General features: G+C 39.5%; 3 protein-coding genes across 6 annotated transcripts in view; 1 reads left to right on the top strand and 2 right to left on the bottom strand.

The window, feature by feature from the left end:
- The window catches only part of CNRIP1 (cannabinoid receptor interacting protein 1), a 1,091,934-nt gene that overhangs the window by 143,053 nt on the left and 928,220 nt on the right, over positions 1 to 20,661 (bottom strand). The window lies entirely within an intron of this gene.
- On the bottom strand, positions 9,558 to 13,652 carry FBXO48 (F-box protein 48). The gene is made up of 3 exons (XM_050754554.1): positions 13,544 to 13,652; positions 11,182 to 11,523; positions 9,558 to 10,693 (listed from the first exon to the last, which is right to left on the bottom strand). The coding sequence occupies exons 2-3, from the start codon at positions 11,485 to 11,487 to the stop codon at positions 10,532 to 10,534; spliced, it is 468 nt and encodes a 155-aa protein (XP_050610511.1). The 5' UTR covers positions 11,488 to 11,523; positions 13,544 to 13,652; the 3' UTR covers positions 9,558 to 10,531.
- APLF (aprataxin and PNKP like factor) overlaps positions 13,903 to 20,661 on the top strand; it is a 96,651-nt gene continuing 89,892 nt past the window's right edge. For both annotated transcript variants that reach the window (XM_050754452.1, XM_050754453.1), the window contains exon 1: positions 13,903 to 14,151. In XM_050754452.1, the coding sequence (XP_050610409.1) occupies positions 14,056 to 14,151 (96 nt within the window). In that variant the 5' untranslated portion in view covers positions 13,903 to 14,055. The remainder of the gene's footprint in view (positions 14,152 to 20,661) is intronic.

Raw genomic sequence — 20,661 nt, 5'->3', positions numbered from 1 at the left:
CTGAGAGAGGAAAAAAAAAGTTGAACTGGTGAAACTGTAGACCAAACATGGGTAACAATGGTAAAAGCAGTCCTTTTTATTTTCTTCACTAACCAATGAGAATAAAGACAGAAAATTGTGCTCAATCTACTTGTTAGACAACAAAAAACACAACCACAGTAATAAGTGGAGAGATTTTCACAAGTGATTTTGAGAAAGCTTCTTTTATGGTTTTACGTATTTTCTATCAGGCTTTCTTTGTGTGACGACTGGACTGTATAATTTTGTCATATTAAAAGTAAATCAAAATGAGCAAACTGGGAAACCAGCAGCTGGGGTTTTTTCCCCTACAAGGCACAGAAGACCCATAGCAGGAAAGTAGATCTCAGAAAATGATTATTAAAAATTTGTTTTGTGCCAGAACAGTGGTTCATGCTTGTAATCCCAGCACTTTGGGAGGTTGAGGTGAGAGGATTGCCTGAGCTCAGGAGTTCAAGGCCAGCCTGGGCAACATAGTGAGACCCAGTCTCTAAAAATAAATAACTAAATTAATTAATTAATTAATTAATTAATTTTTTTTTTTTCTTGACCCGTTAATGTTTAGGATAATACAGTATAATTGGTGTGGTTTGTAAAACTGCAGTTTCATCTTGTTTTATTTCCATCCGGCCCTGACTGGGTAAGGACAAGGAGGTATTGGAAAATGCAAAAGGGGTTCATGAAAAAAGTCACTTTTACTTGTGGTAGAACTGAATATAAGGATGTCAAGCTTTTGTTAGAAACCCAATCCGCATGCCTTGTTTGTTTTATTACCTTCTTCTGTCTCTGCTGTTCATTATAGTTTTTACTCTTTCTTCGTTTTCCAGCATTATTTTACTGTGTACAGTAATACTAAAATGGGTTGTTTTTTTGTAATACTTTCCACTGTATTTTCCATCCCCAGTAATTCTTATTTCTCTGCAGCTCTCTATCTGGAAAGACAGGCATCCAGGCCTTTGTGGGTCTGCTAGGTACAGCTGAGAATAAAGAAGTCAGAGCTCAGCTTTGAATTTCAAAAGACTGTTTTCAAGCATAGAAGACTCAGAAGTCTTCACAGCTAGGCTTTCAACTGAGAAATGAAAATAAAATCCAAAGGTCCCCCCTGAAACTGACTAAAAGGACCCCCCTCTTGGCTAAGGAGACCCCAGAGAAACCTTAAAAACTGAGTTCCTGGCCATGACAGACTGGGAGGTCAGACATACCCTGTTACACTCCCTCCCTTGCTACTTGCCATTAGATTTCCATTCCTAAGCGTTAAACAGAAACAGGCCCATTCTGAAGATTTGCTGGACTCCTCTTCCTTTTTGCAGTTTGACACAACAACTGACCATCATTCCTTCCTGATAAGAGGCCACTAACCATGGACTGGTTCTGGCTGGTTTACAGAGGCTGCACACAGGATGCTTCTGTGTCCTCTGTTTCACCTTTTGACATATAGAGCCTGATTTTAATACATTTAAATGTTAAGATTGCACCCTAAAGTGAACATGGGACATAGGTAACATACATGTTAGCTTACTATGCGTGAGTGCACCCCCCTTTTGTGAATATTCATAGCTTCTCCTATAGCCTGTTAAATGTATATACTTAGTTGACCCCTTCAGCCTAAATTCCTGTCTTACCCTTCCCTCCCTAGAAGTACCTGCTTCTGGTTTCTGCCAGAAGCTACCCTTCCCAGGCTGTGGGATGGCCAGCCTGCAGGCTGCAACCATTTATAAGTAATAAAGCTCTCCTTTCCACATTTATGAACCTGGTGATTCTTCAGTTGGCACAAGGCAATGATAGAGGTACTTGAGAAGAAAAAGGTTTTTTTAATTCCAAATTATTCCCTTTAGAGAATCTAGAACGGTGTTTATTAAATGAACTACCAGACACAGGAAGGAAGAAAAAGATAGGATATGAATGAAGTGCAGTACAGCATTCCCACCCCAAAAGGGATTGAGAAGTTTGCCGGTTGGCAGGAAGAAGACAATCCAAGAAGAGTAAAGGAGGGTTACATGAGGCATCTCCAAGAGATCTTACCTCCACCTTCCCCCAGTGTTGAAAGCCACAAATATGTTTGATGATTTCATGACAGAACGGACTTCTGCTGTATTTTCCACCTGGAAACAGTGGGACAAATAGCACATGCTACTTGTTTTAGGTATGTGTCAATCACAGTAGAGTGGAAATGGGGTGTGCTGTAGGGTGTTTAGGCAGAGTGGGCCTGAGAGGAGATTGAGTTACCCTACAATATCACCATTTGGTCAACTCCTATTTTCTGTTCCATGAGCAGTGTGGAGTTGGGAGGGGAATGAGACATCCTGTAAAATTTAATCTTGCCCATTAAAAGTACAGTCATCCCTTGGTATCTGCCAAAATTTGCAGATGCTCAAGTCCCTTATATAAAATTGTGCAATATTTGCACACAACATGTGCACATCTTTCCATATACTTTAAATCATTTCTAAATTACTTATAGTACTAATGCAATGTAAATGCTATGAAAATAGTTATTATACTGTATTACTTTTTATATTATTTTTTATTGGTGTATTTCCATTTGTTTTTATTTTTCCTAATACTTTTGACTGTGGTTGCATCTGTGGATGCAGAACACATGGGTTCAGAGGGGTAACGGTACTCCAGTCATTTCCACATTAACTCAGGCTCAGCACATTACTCAGTCTTTCAGGGTTAGAGCTGCCAGAGAAAATACAAGATGCTCAGTTAAATTTAAATTCCAGATAAAAATGAATATTGTTTTAGTATAAGTGTGTTCTTTGCAACATTGGGGACATATACCAAAAAATGATTTGCTATTTATCTGAAACTCATGTATTTTATTTGCTAAATCTGGCACCTCTACTTGGAGTTCCTCCCTCTTTTTTCCCTTCTTCCTTTTTCCTGACATCCATGCAGAGAGGCGGCTGAAGTAACAGCAGGGCATCAGGGCAAGGCCCCAAGCCTGCATGCTTCCTTCCATTCCTAACAACCTTCCACTTTCCACTAATCCTCTCCTCTCACTGCACTCTTGGTTACTGTAATTTGCAGTCAGTTTTCATAGTACAATCAGGGATTGAGGTATAGGAGTCTTCCTTCAGCTGCCTCTGGCCCACCTCAATTTGCACTGTGACTACTGTTACTCTAAAGACTCTGCAGCAAATGTCTATTTGGCTCCTCATTTAGGTTGTCAATCCCACGGCTTCTGCTTTGTGGCTCCTTTGCTGTGTTCTCAGCTACTTCTACAGTTATCTCATGGGGTGGGGGAACTCACTCTGATATCCCTAAGCTGAGGGAAATTTGAGAGCTACCTTTCTCTTTCCATCCCTTTTGGACATCCAATATGAACATGTTGAACCTTTGTATTCTGTTTCAATCTCTAAATCCTTTTTTGTTTTTTTCTTTATGTGCTTCAATGTTGGCATTGTTCTATTGTCATATTTCCCAGTACATAAATATTCTTTTTCCGTGTTATAATCTGCTATTAAGCCTATGCATAAATTTCTGTTATTGTATTTTTCAGTTCTAGAATTTCCATTTAGTTCTCTACTTTTCTGGTAAACGTCTTCATATTAATCTATTTTCTTCATCTTTTCATCCATCTGCCTGGATTTTGAAATCATAGCTATTTAAAAATTCTTGCCTGCAAACTCCAGTAACTAAATCCCTGTGACTTTGCTTCTATGTTCTTCCACCCCACCCAACCTGTGACTTCCAATCATTTAGTTCTGTCTTTTAGGATGCTTGATAATGTTTTGAGTGCAGACACTGTATATGAAAAACTGTAGAGGCTCCAGATGATGTCATCTTCTTCTAGAGTGAATTCACCTTATCCTCTGTTAGGCAGTGGGGTTTGCTCACCTTAATCAAATCGGAGATTTATCTGAATTGAGGCTGGAGTCCTTTGTACAGAGCCCACCGAAGATCTCAACTGAGAACCTGAGTTGTTTACCTTCCCTCTACTGGGTCCTCAACTGTAATCATTGTGTCCTCAGTAGTGTGAGACTGGGCAAAAACTCCTTTGCTTCTAAGAGGCTCTCTGCTTAGCTTCATAGCCTTCAATCCCTCAGAGCTTCAGAATTTGGTAAATGTCTTGATGAGAAAACTAGCCATATGTCAGATATCCATACAACACTTAGCATAGAGTTGGCCTTAGGGGAGTACTCTAGAAACGGGTTGTTGAAGAAAACAAACATTGGCTATATGGAAAAATGTGTTTTTCAGTGAAGAGACTTCGTGATTACCACTTCAACCAAATGATCAGTCTTAACCATCTTGTACGGTAGAACAATCAGACATTACGTGCTTCTTATGTGATGCAATGAGAAGTATATTTCATCACTTACAGTATAATTGCTATGTAGTATAATTGCTAAATATGCTTTACTGAATCTTTTTTTTTTTTTTGATAGGGCCTCACTCTGTCTTGCAGGCTAGAGTGCAGCGTTGCAATCACAGCTCACTGCAGCCTTGGCCTCCTGGGCTCAAGCAATCCTCCCACCTCAGCCTCCCAGGTAGCTGGTACTACAGGCGCCCACCACCATGCCCAGTCAATTTATTTTTAAAATTTTTTGTAGAAATGGCATCTTACTACATTGCCTGGGCTGGTCTTAAACTCCTGGGCTCAAGTGATCCTCCCACCTTGGCCTCCCACAGTATTGGGATTACAGGTGTGAGTCACCACTCCTGCCCTCTGAATCAAATTATGAAGAGAGAATCAGGTAAATCAACTACAGAATATTCTATAAGATAACCAGCCTCAAGCCTGTAATCCCAGAACTTTGGGAGGCCGAAGTGGGTGGATCGCGAGGTCAGGAGTTTGAGACCAGCCTGGCCAACATGGTGAAACCCTGTCTCTACCAAAAATACAAAAATTAGTCGGGCATGGTGGTGCATGCCTGTAGTCCCAGCTACTCGGAAGGCTAAGACAGGAAAATTGCTTGAACCCAGGAGGCGGAGGTTGCAGTAAGTCGAGATTGTGCTACTGCACTCCAGCCTGGGTGACAGAATGAGACTCTGCCTCAAAAGAAAAAAAAAAAAAAGTCAATATCCTGCAAAATAAAACCAAAGCCACGGGACACTTCTGGTTAAAAGAGATTAAAGAGACAAAAAACTCAGATGCATGTATAAATATTTTTTTGCAGCCTGAACTGAAGAATCTATAAAAGATATTTTGGGGGCCACTGGGGAATTTAAATATGGATTGTAAATTACATATTATTGAATTAATATAAGATTTTTTAGATGTGATAATGATATTGCATGTAGGAGTGTATTCTTAGGAGATACATGCTGAAGTATTTAGGGGTGAAGTATCATCATGTCTGCCACTTCTTTTCAATGTTTCAGCAAAGATGAATAATAAATAAATAAAACAAACATAGAAACATGTTAATTACTTGTATTTCTAGGTGGATGGTGTACAAAATAGTGGTTTGCCATATATTTTTACTTTACTGTTGGTTTGAAATTTTTCAAATGAAAAACTTGGAGGAACATTCTTGGCTCTTTCATCTAAGTTATTCATTCTAAGTTTCTGAATTCATTTGACATTTATTGAGTACCTACTATGTATGACATATTCTTGTAAGTGCTGGGAAGTGGTGATGAAATAGATGGAAAAGATCATTCTCTTTTGGTTTCCTCATCCATAAAATGGATATAGAGTAAGCATACACCGTATAAGCACAATGCTTGGTATAAGAATGCATTTAATGACTGTCGGCTGTTATAATTAATCAGCTTCATCCATTGTTGATTTGATTTCATCAATTTGATGTTTTCGGTCTTAAACTACAAATAAAAAATGTGTGATCTTCCATCTTATGTATTCTTCCCAATCCATTTCCTGAAGTTACTACTCATCTTACTTTTTGTTAATATTATTAGGGCATTTGAAGTCTTGGAGAGAAGACATGATATTAAGTCAAAGCAAAGATGAAGTTAAAGTGGTCAGGGGTATGTTACATTTTTCTTTTCTTTTGACATAGGGTCTCACTCTGTCACCCAGGCTGGAGTGCAGTGGTGCGATCATGACTCACTGCAGTTCTGTCTCCCGAGTTCAAGCAATCCTCACACCTTAGCCTCCCGAGTAGCTTGGATTACAGGCATGCGCCACCACACCTGGCTGATTTTTAAAATTTTTAGTACAGACAAGTTCTCACTATGTTGCCCAGGCTGGTCTTGAACTCCTGAGCTAAAGCAATCCATCTGCCTCAGCCTCCCAAAGTGTTAAGATTACAGGTGTGAGCCATTGCACCCAGCCATAGTTTTAAAATTAGGTTTGTACATATGCAAGTGTCCTCAGGTTGAAAGTTTATATTCATAGAGATTTTAATGATGATTATGTTCTGGTCTAAGATTGGGTTATAAACCAGAAGAAACTAAAAAAAGGTTTCTAAATTTATTTTTCTAAATACTAGATCTTAAAATGATTAAAAACACTCAAAGTTCCTTAATACTCTTCCCCAAGAATCTTGCTTCTTGTACACAGGGTGCACACTTAACATGTTATTTTATCTATGAGTGAGAACATTCCTTCCTTCCATGCTGCTCCACCTACTCATGTTTTCAGATGCCAATGGCTTGGCCTGATAAATGCATGGTTCATTCTAAGCCCATACCATAAATTTATCACTAAGTTCCAAAGGTTTCCTTTCAGTGTAGACCGTGATCATAGCACATAATTTGTTAGAGTTATTTTAGTGCAGTAGTACTAAAAAAATAGAAGCTAATGTTCATTCACATAATTTGCAAAGCTAATACTTAAAACTGATGGGAGTGATTCAATAATTCAAAATAATAAGTGATATTTCTGAGGTTAAGTTTATTTTCAAGAGTTCAAAAAAATAAAACAAAACATTTTTATTTTCCTATTTCCCTCTTACAGGTTTCGAGAAGACTGGAACAATTATTCATATATTTGTATTACTATCAAGCATCCCACATACCTTAAGGATTGTACACTGCATTTCGATACAATCTTCTTCACTAACAATATAGTAAATTATTTTTATACATCCTGGGTGGGATTAAAATAAATAACCATAGAAATAATTTAACAAATCTTTATAGAGCACCTAGTGTGTGCCCGGTTTTGAAGACACAAAAATAAATAAAAAATGGTCCCTGCCATTAAGAAGCTCACAGTGTAAAGGGGCAAACACACAAATAAAATAGACAACTTAATGTTATATGACAGCTTTGAGAGAGGTCTATACAAAGAACTACAGGAACATTTAAAAAGTCACTTAATCCAGAACAGTAGTAGTCATGGATTGTTTCCAGGCCAAGATGATAAGTTTTACAATAGATATTGCCAAGAAAAGAATCAATGGTGGGGGTTAGTCCAGGCATATCAAATAGCCTGTGCAAAGGCAGAGAAGTGAGAAAATTTTTATGAAATAGTTTTGTAAGACTGAACTAGAAGATACAGGGTGGGACAGTGGTGAGAGAAGAGGCTGGAGAGGTAGGCTAGACCACATCATTAAAGGCCCTATGGGCTCTAGTGGGGAATTTTGATTTCTACCTGAATGCAGTCAGGAATTTAAGTTAGGGGTGATGTGCTAAATTTGGGGTTTAAAAAAGATTATACTGCTAACAGTAAAAGGAAGGAACTGGAGGCAGGAACATCAGTAAGAGGTTATTTTAGAAAGCCTAACTTCAAATAAGGACAAGAATTAAGCAATGAGGCAGAGATAAAGATGGAGAAGAGGTGAATTACTTAGATATTTGGATGATAAAATCAGTAAGAATTGACTCGACTGGACATGGAGAATGATGGAGACAAGTAAAATATGGTGATTTTCTAACAGGACATGTCATTCACTGAGATAGGAACTGGAAGAAGAAATTTCATGAGATGGTAAGTTTTGATTCAGGTGTTTATATATAAACTATCTTTGGATACATTATATAAAATCCAAAAAAAATTATTTTTATATATATAAATAATTATATATATATATACACACATATATATATCCAAAAGATAGTAGCATATGTATTTCTGGAGCATCTCAGGGAGATCTGGTGTTGGGACACAGACATGGATGCCATCAGCACCAAACATGGTAGTGAACACAGGAGTAGTAGATGGGATCACCAAGGATGTTAGAGTATAAAGATGACAGGACAACAGGCGGAACCTTGGGGAACACTAACATGTAATGAGTAGATGAAGGAAAGTGAGTCTTTGGAGGAAACTGAGAAGACGGGTTAGAGTAGGGAAAGAAAAGTCCAAGAGGCTATAGCTCCAACCCATGGAGGAGAGAGTTTTAAGAAGTGTTTATGTGTGTCAGTGTGAGTGTTTATGTGTGTGAAATATATTAACAAGTAGAATGCATCCAGTGGATTTAGACATTAAGTCACTTGTAATTTGGATACCAACAGTTTCAACCATATAGAGTGATGGCCATATTATAGCAGATTAAGACCGACTGGTGAGGAAGTCAGAGTGAAATCTAAGATGCTAATGTAAGCCACAAATAATACATATTTGAAAAATGGGCAAAGAAACCACATCAGGTGGGGGTCCCAGTATGATGGTGAAACTGAATTTGAATTAACTTAGGGAAGCAGATGAGGAATGGCTGGGACCAGAGTCTGGAATATAATCAGGCCTTATAGCTTTCCCGTACTTTGAAAATTTCCAAGTGCTTTCTTATCTTTTATGAAATAAAATTAATAGTATACCTTTCTTTCTTTTTTTTTTGAGATAAAGTTTCACTCTTGTTGCTCAGGCTGGAGCGCAATGGCGTGATCTTGGCTCACTGCAACCTCTGCCTCCCAGGTTCAAGCGATTCTCCTGCCTCAGCCTCCCAAGTAGCTGGGATTACAGGCGCCCACCACCACGCCGGGCTAATTTTTGTATATTTAGTAGAGACGGGTTTCACCGTGTTGACCAGGCTGGTCTTGAACTTCTGACCTCGGGTGATCCACCCACCTTGGCCTCCCAAAGTGATTGGATATCAGGCGTGAGCCATGGCACACAGCCCCTTTCTTTTGTTAAGAGTAAATGGGCAGAACAGAATGTTGTTGGGTCTAGAAATTATACTCTATAATCATCAGTGGAATTGGAGAGAAGACCTAGGAAGAGACAGGCTAGCAGTCTTCAAATATCAGGCAATCATAGAGAGGAAGGACTGAATCAGCCCGGTTCTAGAGGGTGGAAGTGGGACTAGAAGGCAAACATTACAGAGAGGTGGTCTTCAGTTCAAGGCTAGACTACAACTGGACTGTTCTGTGACATAACATATACGCTATTAGTAGAAGTACAGGATTTGAACTTGGGCTGGCTGACTGACAGTGTTCCTGTTGAGAAAATTACTGAATAGTCCTGGAGACTTGACTGCCTGATTTTCAAGGAATCTTCCAACTCTAAGAAGATAGTAGGAGACAATTAATTATCTACTGCTCTATTCAACATAGGGAATTTGCATATAATGGGGCATCTTTCTAATATTTGCCTATTTGTTAAATATTGGTTTCCTGGATTCTTATATTTAATGCTATAGAGAACAGTTTTTAAGAAGAAAACCCCACACTAACTAAAGCGTTTTGTAGACACTTTTTACTATGGTGGTAACCACAGATTCAGAATAAACAATTTGTTATAGTGAGTAGTATATCATCTGTTTTATGAAAAAACAGAAACAAAAGTTTTAAAAAATTAAAATAAAGGTTCCTAAAAAGTTATAAACTTTAACAAAGACAAGTGTTAAGGATTCTTTAGAATAATAGTTTTTAATATGGAGAAAACTTTGTCTTGGTATCTAAGAATAGCACACTAGATGGTGCTATAAGGCTGTCAGAAAGAGAGTTTTACCAGGCTAGTGTGGCATTCTGATGGTAGTTAAGTGTTCTGGAAACTTTCCACATACTTTCAGCTCCTGAGAGCCATTCCAGGTTTATATAAAAGTAATGGGAATCTCAATTGGACAAGCTTTAGCCCTAAGATAACATTAACTTAAAACTAAACCACAGGCTTAACACATTTAACATAGTTTCACTATTTGATATTTCAATCTGATTCCACTGAAATAGAAATGTTAAAGTCATTAAAATGCCAATGTATTAATTTAAATGTATTGCTATTAATTTCACTTAGCTAGTCTTCCCATGAGCCTAGTTATATCCACCACTTAATGAATCTTTAAGTCAGTTTCAAGTGGCTTCCTGAAATTTTGAATTATCATTAAGCTGAACATACAAATCACTCTTTCATTTAGTATTACGAATATATTAACACAAATACATGAAACATTATATTTGGAAATCACTCTATCAGTATATTATTTCTTATAAAAATAACATTTCATGATTTTTCCACATTACAATAAAAGCAGAAAAATTTTACTAAAGTGCAAAACAAAAATAAAGCTTTACTTTTATAATATTTCCATTTCACTTTCTTTTAAAAAGGTCAACAACAACAAAATGAATGGATAAAGATATAGCTTTTGCAACCTAAGACTCATTTGAGTTTTAAATTTTCAAAGACCTGAGATTTATTTGTGATTTTTTTTCCTCCTTATCTTTCCAGTTCTGCTTCTAGAATTTCCCCCCATGTATCTGCATCCATTGGGTACATGGTTTTTTCTGGTAGGCTAATGGGAGAACAAATGTTGCTGTATCTGCCACTTAGCCATTCGTGTTTCACTTTACTCTTCTGGTAATTCCTCAGCAGTATTACCTGAAAGAGGTAAATCACCATTAAAAAAGACTGTAGTAGGCGGTTGGTTAGTGAATGTGTTTAAAGCAAGAGAAACAGATTGACAGGGCTGAAAAAAAGAGTAAGTATTTACATTGATATACACATATTTTAATAAATTTATGTGTCTGTGTATGTGTGTGTATGTATATGTGTATTTATACAGAGTGCGCCATACAGTTTACTGGGGGTTTGAGATAAGGTGAAGTGAAAAGAAGGAGCTAATTCCCTTCTGGTTAATAGGGGAAAATTCCCTAATTTAGAATTTAAAAAATGCAAAAGGATAAATGAAAGATAGTGTGGAAAGAGTGTGGTTAGCAGGAAAAGGCTCAACTCATTTCTAAAAGTCAACACACTGTCTATGTTATTCTGCATATGCAATTCTGTCTCCTCCAAGCATGTTAGAACTGACTCAAACCTGCTATCATAACACCGTCAACAACACTGCAGATCGCAAAGATTAAACTTACCCTCCAGGAATAACCACTTTCTAGATCATCATCTATTTCTCTTCGGCACACAGCTCTTACAGTCATGCAGTGAGGTTTCCATAAAGAGTCACTGTTTCTTATGGTGTAATTCCAGCTCCTGCATGTCAATGAAGCCCTGCATAAACTCCGAATGTCCAGCTGACTGAAAATTTTAAAAGTGAGTTCTTGAGGCAGCAGTTCAACAAAGTTGTTTTCACTCTCATTTTTTTCCTTCTCAGCATCCACAGAGTTCACTTCTGTGTGAGAAACTCTTGAATTACTGTTTCTCTTGGAGTTTTTATGCATAGCTTAATGTTTTAGTAAATTATCCTCATATGTAACCTAAAAGGCAAGATTTAAACATGCTCAGTCTCCAAATAGGAGTAGAAATCCTACTTTGAGTCAGATGCTTTTTGGGTATAATTTCAGAACTCTTTCTTGACTTTTGCTTCTCAGTCTGTAAAATGGACCAATGCTGCCCCTTTCCTGAAAGTTCTTGCAAGGATTAACAGTGATAGTGTGTAAAACACCTAGTCTTCCTACATCTGAAATGCACCTGGGAGGCACCTCAACATATTAGCTTCATTCTTACCCAGGTTGGAGTGCAGCTGTGTCATCATAGCTCACTGCAGCCTCAACCTCCAGCCTCAAGCGATTCTCTTGACTCAGCATCCCCTCATTTTTTTTTAAACAAACAAACACAAAACCAAAAACTGTTTTTTGGAGAAATGGTTTTTGCTATGTTGCCCAGGCTGGTCTCGAACTCTTGTCCTCAACCAATCCTTCTGCCTCAGCCTCCCAGAGTGCTAGGATGACAGGTAGGAGCCACCACACCCGGTACTTTCGTGCCTTTGAAAATATGTATGAGTCAATCCTATTAAACTCCTGAATACTTGTTGTATATAGGAACTGATGCCTCATCATTAATTTGCAATTTGTGGCTTAATCACAAACTAGATGGACTTCTAGTTGTATAAGAATTTTATTACTTGTATCTAATGGGTAGGTAGGTGCTTACATTTGACACAAATACTATCTGAAATGGACAAGAAGATGAGATCTGGATTATGAAACAAAGTCTTAAATATTCAACTCAGTCATAAGAGTGGTGTTTTAAGAAATGGCCCCTTGAAGCTATCCTATATGCATAGTTAATTACGAGCTAAGGGTAACAGTCACTGAAGACATCAAGCAACAGTAAGTGACAACTATAAACAATGTTGAGAACTCAGCTAGGTATAGTACGTGACTATTTGAAGCCCAGATATAAAGCTCAGCTTCAGCTAATTTACCTAAGGTGAATGGTGTAGGCTTCCCAAATCAGTTGAAAGCATGACTGGGTACATCACCACCCTTGAGTTACTTTTGTATATAAAGACAGCTGGTATTCACTTAAAATCAGTTTATTCCATTTTGCACTTCCTTTTATAATGGGGGTTGGATGTGCAAGAGGAGGGGTTTGAGATACAGCTAAATACTTCTTTTAACTCAGCTGAACACAAATCTCTTTTCTAGACGAGCTACTCAGCTATGTTTCTGGACTTCACAAGACCACGGTGGTTCCTATTCATGATCCAGATTAGCTGTGGTGGCTGGAACTGTAGTCTGTGTTCAACAGAGGTCTTCCTCTTGAGGGTTTGAGGAAGTAAGAAAGCAAACTGGTAAAAACGAGTGAGTCAAGAGCAAGTTTTTGCCATGCACCTTGGCCCCTCCCACCACCAATACAAACCAAAGCCAAACCACAAGGTTCTTGAAAAGAATCTCACATTAGGAAAACGTTACAGTGTATTTAAACGTTACGGTGTGTTTATCCACTTCTCCCAGGATCTTACTGGGAGAATAAAATGCCTCCCCTTGTGGAATTCCTGCAACGGGAATGAAGGTTTTTGAATTTCACAGCAGGGGATGCCTTGGCGAGGTTCTAAAATCCCACTAGGAATCTTTCTTCTACGTCCAGGTTCGCCTGGATGCCTGGAAACGACCCCTCTTCTGCCCTTTCTCCTTTATGAATCGAGCTTTGCTGAATTCTCTCTCAAGTGAGGTAAAAGCTCGTCTCCCTTTCAACTATCACTCGGAGGGATAGATTGGCGGCAGCGCAGAAGGTGGGGCGGGGAGCCCCACTCCGCCCACATCCCGCGGGTCAGGGCTAATCACCCCACGTCCCATCTGAGCCACCCTCCTTGTGTCCTGCGCGGGTTGCAGCTGCTGGAAGCCAAGAACACGGAGCACTGACAAGTGACAACAACAACCGTCAGCGCTGTCACTGCGGCTCCAGGCCGCGGAGGGAAGGCTGAGCTTGCGTCAGGGCCGCGTCCCCGGGAGCGTAGACATCTAAGCCAACGGGAATGGAAGATCCTCCTACCTACTGGGCCGCGATGGCTTCTCCTCCCGCGATTTAAATCCTCCGGAATTCGAATCTTTCCCCATAGCTCTTCTCTTCCCGCCCACCTAAGCCCCACCCTGCTGACTCGGAACTCGCGCAGGCGCCGAGAGGGGGCGCGTAGTGCCTTTGGGGATTGGTAGTTTTTTCCAGAGCGTCTTAGCTCGGGAAAGGAAGTGAAGAAAGGCGCCAGGACTACAAGGCCCGGCGTCCTCCAAGAAGGGAGGGAGGTGAAAAGGGTGGTGGGGAATAAGCCGGGGTTTTTAAACAATAATTTTGAGGCGGCGTGACTGGGGAATCCCCGATTGCGTCATCAGTAGGCGTGGAGGGACGGGACTCTGGAAACTGCGCTGGGGCTGGGCTCTGACAGGACCGGCGCAGGCGCGGGTAGCCTTTGCGGCCCTCCCCCGCTGTTTTTCCCAAGTCCTGGGCTTTCCCCGCGGAAACAGCGGAGGGGCCAGTCTCCTGGCGAAGGGGCCTAATCCTTGCCCGCCATGCCCTGGGGCTTCGAGCTGCAGCCGCGGGACGGCGGTCCCCGGGTGGCCCTGGCGCCCGGGGAGACTGTGATCGGCCGCGGGCCGCTGCTGGGAGTAAGTGTGGGCGGGGGCTCGGCGGACCCCGAAAGCCGTGGAGGTCCGCTCCGGCTCCTGAAGACCGGCCCTAGTCCTAGCCCTATTCCCCACCGCACTGGTCCGCCGGTCTGGATTTTATAAGTTTGGGGCCGCAAGTTTTTCAGTTACCTTTAAGCAATTCACAAACATTTCTTTATGTTGCTTTAAAAACACTGACTGTATTACCATTATTATCTTTTCCGGGGGTTGGCAAACTAGAGTCTGGGGGCCAAATCCAGCCTATGTTTGTATGGCCCCGTGAATTAAGAATGATTCTTAAATTCTAAAATGTAAAATATAAACAAAAAACCTACCAATTTTTCCGGGAGAATATTGCTGCAAGGGTTCTGGGTATTGTGGCTTGTCCTGTAAAGCCTAAAATATTTACGGTAGTCTCTGGCCCTTTACAGAAAAGTTTGCCAAACCGTGATATTATGTCTTCTAGGCTAATTTAAGCTTTGGTCTCCTTTGCAGAGCTGTGTGGACCTTATTTATTTATTTGTATTATTTATTATTTCCAGTAAAATGAGTAGCTAATCCTTAATAAGGAATGTGTATAGCGTTCGAGTCATTGGTCTAAGGAGACATCTATACCAACATCTTTAACTGTCAGGTATTTTTATTATCCTCATTGTTCAGATGAGAAAATTGAGCCATACATACGTTATTTAAGGTCCATGCATAAGCTTTTGGACACAATGCCACAAAACTAAATATTCTCTACCTTCTTTGGGAGGTTTAGGAATGAGAACATTTGCATATTGCATTCCAGAATTCTATAGAGCTCTTCTTAAGTACATCTAGTTTTTAATTTTTTTCTTTAACATTCAGCATTTCTTTTTAGTGCTCACTGTGTAGAACATTTTGCAGATTCTAGCACTGTGGGGCATACAAAGATGAATGGAACATGGGTCCCTGCCCGCTAGGAGTTTTCTCTTGGGACTGGGAGACACCTGTGTCAGTGAGCTAACACCAAAGAGTGAGGAGTGTTTACTGTTATCCTGATTGACTTCCAGAGTCTAAATGGAACCATTGGTACTTGCCTTAGGTCCCTTCTGGGAGCAGGGAAAGGAATGGTAGTTTAAGATTGTGTTATGGAAATTGGTCCTAAAGGCGTGTGTGTGTGTTGTGTGTTGTGTACATACACATGTGCATGTAGTACGGTTATTGAGACAGTAGATATTCAATTGCTGTTCTTTTTTTTAACTGACAAGTGATTATTTAAATGTTTAACATCATTTCAATTTTTTTTTCGTCGTTTATTAGCCTTACAAACACTGGAAGGAACTGGAGGCTTTATTTTTCTGTTTTTCTTTTAAATTCGTAGGTTAGAAACTTAGAGTATGTGTTTCATCTAGTAATCATGTGTCTGGTGACTAATGAGTTTTGACTTGCTTAAGACATTGTCACCAGTAGAGTACCTGGGTCTGGTTAAAAGATGGATGAATTTTAGGGCCGTGTTGTAGAAACTTGGCAACAGATTGCATACCCTTTCATTATTTGTAGCTTGTTCTTTGTGTTGTCGACTTGCTAATGTGAGATGAGCCTATTTGGTATCTGTTTTTTAAAATGATAGGGAGTGAAAGCTGGGCAATTATCTGGTCAAGATCTTGCTTTTCCTTTTAAAATAACATTCAGGGATGAGATTCTGTTGCCAAGGTTGGCAGGTATCAGAAGTGCTTATGAATGACATCCTAAGTGTGTTAAAGGAAAAATTTGGAGAACAAACAAATCACCTTGTAGTTTTTTCGATTTTGGAGCTGACAGATGCACTCGATTCTTCTCCGCAGTGGTTAAAACACGACATAAGGGCCCCTGTTTCCAACAACAGGAATTCCAGTGAGACTTATTTTTGTTTTGTGAGAGAGCGAAGACTGAGTTCTAAGTGGAAAACTCAGTAAGTTCATTGTAAATTGGTATACATTGGAAATGATTAATATAAATAAGGATGATTTTGAACTTTCTTAATTGGGCACGTTTTTCTGAGACAAGCTTCACAAACCTTGATGGCCACACAAACATAAAAGTTTATAATCCCACTGTGTAAAATAGTCTTGGTAGTAAAACAGTTTGACAATGAGAATATTTTTATATTTTTACGGTGGTAGGAAAACACAGAGAAACCTGTCACAAACAAAGGACAATGAAATTTAATCTTTCTTGTGCCCTTTGCTTTCACGTGAGTCATCAGAGAACCCCAGCTCTTTGTTTACTAGATTTTGATTCTGCTTCATGATTGGCATCAGTTAGATGGTTTTACAGCAGGATTTATCTTCAGAGAACTTAAGTTAAAACAGCCAATCCAAAAGATTACATATTGTGTGATTCTATTTATATAACATTATTGAAATTGCAGATTGCAAAATTTCAAAAATGGAGAACAGATTAGTGGTTGCCAAAGGTTAAAAAATTAGGCAGGAGGGCAGATGGGAATGGATATGGCTATAAAATAGCAACATGAGGGATATTTGTGGTGACAGAAATGTGCTTTGTCTGGACTGTGTCAGTATCAATATCTTAGGTTGATGTATTGTACTGTAGTTTTGTAAGATGTTACCATTGGGGGAAACTGGATAAATGGTACAAGAGATATTTCTATATTATATCTTTCAACTACATGTGAATCTACCATTATCTTAAGAAAATTTTATTTTAAAGGGTTTTATAGAACAACATGTCAAGCACTGTTAGGCCAAAGTATTTGCTTTATGATTTTTAATTCAAGCTGTTACACTCTTAAATGAAATCTACTATTTTTGATTTCAGATTTTTCTTCTTTTGTTTTGACAGCAGGGATTATATGACACATTTCCTTATGATCGATTTCCCTTCTAGGGATATCTAGTGAGACTTTCTCAATGTAGATGTAATTAAATTGACTGCTTTGATTAAAAAGAGAAGAGTCCCCAGTTGGGGGAACAGGGAAGGTCATAGGCTTCAGTATAGACTCTTCAGGTGGCATCAGTTCACCACTTCTAAGAATGTTGTAAATGTTCTACAAAGTTTACACAAAGTAACTATCCCCTGACCTGGCAGCTCTGTACTGGGGAACTGCTTGTTGCAGAATCCTCCTGGCTGTCTTGGAATGCTGTTCCTACCCCCTCCAACGTAGGTTTCTTCCCTGACACTTCCTTTATTTCTAGATTTGCCCTTCCCTCATTTTATTATTTAGCCTATAACCAGTACCTAGCACATAGTAGGCCTTCAACACATGATTTCTTCTTCCTTCCATTTCTGCATCTCAGCCTCTCATTCACTCTACCCTCAAAAAGAGCCTATTTGTGACTTAGATATGAAAAAGGGTTATCATTGAGTTTTGAAGTGAATTTAAATATAGTAAAGATGCAGTCCTACCAACTGCTAGATCTTAAGGAGTAACATTCACAATGAATTAAGTTTTAACATTTTTCCTATTTTGTTGATGGATAATTCGCTAAATTCAGGAAATAGTTGATAAATAAGTACTATGGTTGGATGGGAGGGAGTATAGGAGAAATAAAGATGAATGAGAAACAAGTCCTTGCTCTCAAGAAACTTACAGTTTTGTAGGTTTGAGAGACAAATAAACAAGTATTAATAACTAAACAAGGTTACAGCCTCACACGGGGACTGGAGCCAAGCTGACACTTGGAGTGAGCGAAGTGGGAGGGAAGAAGAAACAACATAGGGACATTGATAAATGACAACAGTTCTGCCTTAGTGTTGGGAAGGCCACAAGGAGAGGGTCTCTGTGCAATCCCTGCTACTTTCCCTTATTCCCACTTGATAACTGTCATACTGTTTTTTTAAGAATAGTAAGAAATTTGAATTTTTAGATATAATCCTTGATTTTTAAAAGGTCACATTTTATTAAAAGTTTTGTTTAAATACTATGAGTCTGTTGATGAAGAGTTAAATTCTATAAAATATTTCCAGAGATTTATTCTGAGCCAAATATGAGTGACCATGGCCCATGACACAGCCCTCAGGAGGTCCTGAGAACATGTTCCCAAGGTGGTCAGGGTACAGCTTGGTTTTTATATATTTTAGGGAGGCATGAGACATCAATCAAATACATTTAAGAAATACATTGGTTTGGTTCAGAAAGGCGGGCCAACCCAAAGCAGGGGCTTCCAGGCTATAGGTAAATTTAAACATTTTCTGGTTGACAATTGGTTGAGTCCCCCACCCCCCCCCCCCCCACCCCACCCCCCCCCACACCCACCCCCCCACCCACCCCCACCACCCCCCCCCACCCCCACCCCCCACCCCCCCCCCACCCCACCCCAACCCCCCTTATCTGAAGACCTGAGATCAAAGGAAATGTGCAGGTTAAGATAAAGGCTTATGGAGACCAAGTTTTATTGTGCAGAGCTCTCAGATCGCAGACTTTAGAGATAGCAGGTTGCAAAATGTTTCTTATCAGACAGGAAAGGGTTCCTGGCTCTTAATTGATTATCTCCTGGATCTGGAAAGGAAGGAAGGGAAACAAGGGGGAAAAGGGATTCCCTGTAGAATGTGGATTTTTCCCACAAGAGACTTTGCAGGGCAATTCCAAGGTATGGCAAAGAAATATATTTTAGGGTAAAACATTTTGATTTTCTTCCTTGTTATGCCTGAGTCAGACTGGAAAGTAAGTCACGTTATACAGGGTTAAAAAAAACTCATCTGATGATAATCTATAGTTTGTAGGGCATGACCTCCCAGACCCCTTAGAAAGGAATTTAGGCAAGATTAAAAAAAAAAAAATCAGAGCTTAGTCCTCAAGCTAGACAGAATGATGTCACAGGGTACAGAGAAGTATAAGAAGGAACCTGAAGTTAAGAGGTGGGATCAGGGAAAGAAAGCTTCATGAACTTGGTTGCATGTTGAGTTTGACTGTGGTGTGTTGGGACAGTTAGAATTTTGGTAGGTGAAGAGTGGGTGGGGTAAGGAAGGGCTTGTGTGGTTTAAGGCTCTAAGATGTGGCGTGTTGGATAATTGGGTAAGTGTTGACCAGGCTTGTGGGATGATCACATTACGTCAATGATCTCGTTTAACTTTTACAAACATTGTTTTTTAATATATTAGTTTTTAAAGTAGACTTTATTTTATGGAGCAGTTTTAGGTTCACAGCAAAACTGAGTGGAAAGTACAGAGAGTTCCCATATACTCTCTGTCCTCTTACATGTACAGCTTCCCCCACCATCAACATTCTGCATAGTATGGTATGTTTGTTGCAATTGATGAATCCACATTGACATGTCATTATCACCCAAAGTTCATAGTTTACACTGGCGTTAATCTTGGTATTGCACATCCTGTGGGTTTTGACAAATGTATAATGCCATGTATCTACCATTGCAGTGTAACACAGAATTGTTCCACTGCCCTAAAATTTTCTGTGCTCTGCCTATTCATCCCCCAGAGGCTCCCTGGGACTCCTGGCAACTACTGGACTCTTACTTTCTCCATAGTTTTGCCTTTTTCAGAATGTCATAGAGTTCTAGTCATATAGTACATAACCTTTTCAGATTTCACTTAGTAATATGTATTTAAGGTTCCTCCATGTCTTTTCATGGCTTCATAGCTCATTTCTTTTTAGTGATGAATAATATTCCATTTTCGATTTATCCATTCACCTACTAAAGGTCATCTTGGTTGCTTTCAAGTTTTAGTGGTCATGGATAATACAATTACAAACATTTGGGTGCAGATTTTTGTGTGGACATAGGTTTTCAGCTCATTTAGGTAAATACTAAGGAGCACAGTTGCTGGATTGGATAGTAAAGTTGTATAGTAATAGTATGTTTAGTGTTGTAAGAAACTGCCAAACTGTCTTCCAGAGCAGCTGTACTATTTGCATTCCCACTAGCAATGAATGACAGTTCTTGTCGCTGGACATCCTTATCAACATTTGGTGTTATCAGTGTTTTAAATTTTGATCATTCTAATAGATGTGAGATAAATAACTTTTCATATATATATTCTGAGTGGACAAAAATACAACAGTCAACACAGATGACTCCTGTGTCATTGAATATGTGGTGATTTCCCCCTACCAATGAGCAAGCAGTCACTTTTGCAGCAGACATCAACTGGGTGTCCTCTAATTCAATTTAATTCTGACACCATCTATCTGGAGATAGCATCAGCTCCTACAGGTTGAGGGCTCAGTTCCCAAGATTTCCCCCCACTTCTGATGCCAATTACAAGCCCCAAGTTGTTTTACCTGTGCTTCTGAACCACTGGCTGTAAACTGGGGATCCCATGGCCCTTTCCTTGGACTCTATTAATTTGCTAGAGCAGCTCCTAGAACTGGTTTGTTATAAAGGATATGACAAAGGATACAGATGAGGAGATGCATAGGGCAAGCTATGGAAAGGGGTACTGAGCTTCCATGCCCTCAACAAGTGTGTCACCCTCCAGAAACCTCTACATGTTCACCTGTTTGGAAGCTTTCCTAACCCTGTCCCCTTTGGGTTTTTATGGAGTCATCATTATTTAGTCTTGATTGATTAAACCGTTGGC

This window comes from Macaca thibetana, chromosome 13 (assembly GCF_024542745.1).
Source record: "Macaca thibetana thibetana isolate TM-01 chromosome 13, ASM2454274v1, whole genome shotgun sequence".
Taxonomy (NCBI): domain Eukaryota; kingdom Metazoa; phylum Chordata; class Mammalia; order Primates; family Cercopithecidae; genus Macaca; species Macaca thibetana.
Note: the sequence above shows the minus strand (reverse complement) of the source record. Positions and strands in the feature narration are given on the sequence as shown.

Coding starts and splice junctions, on each gene's coding strand:
- FBXO48 (XM_050754554.1), bottom strand. CDS start 11,487: ATGCATAAAAACTCCAAGAGAAACAGTAATTCAAGAGTTTCTCACACA. Junction 10,694..11,181: donor AAAGTGGTTATTCCTGGAGG/GTAAGTTTAATC, acceptor TACCTCTTTCAG/GTAATACTGCTGAGGAATTA.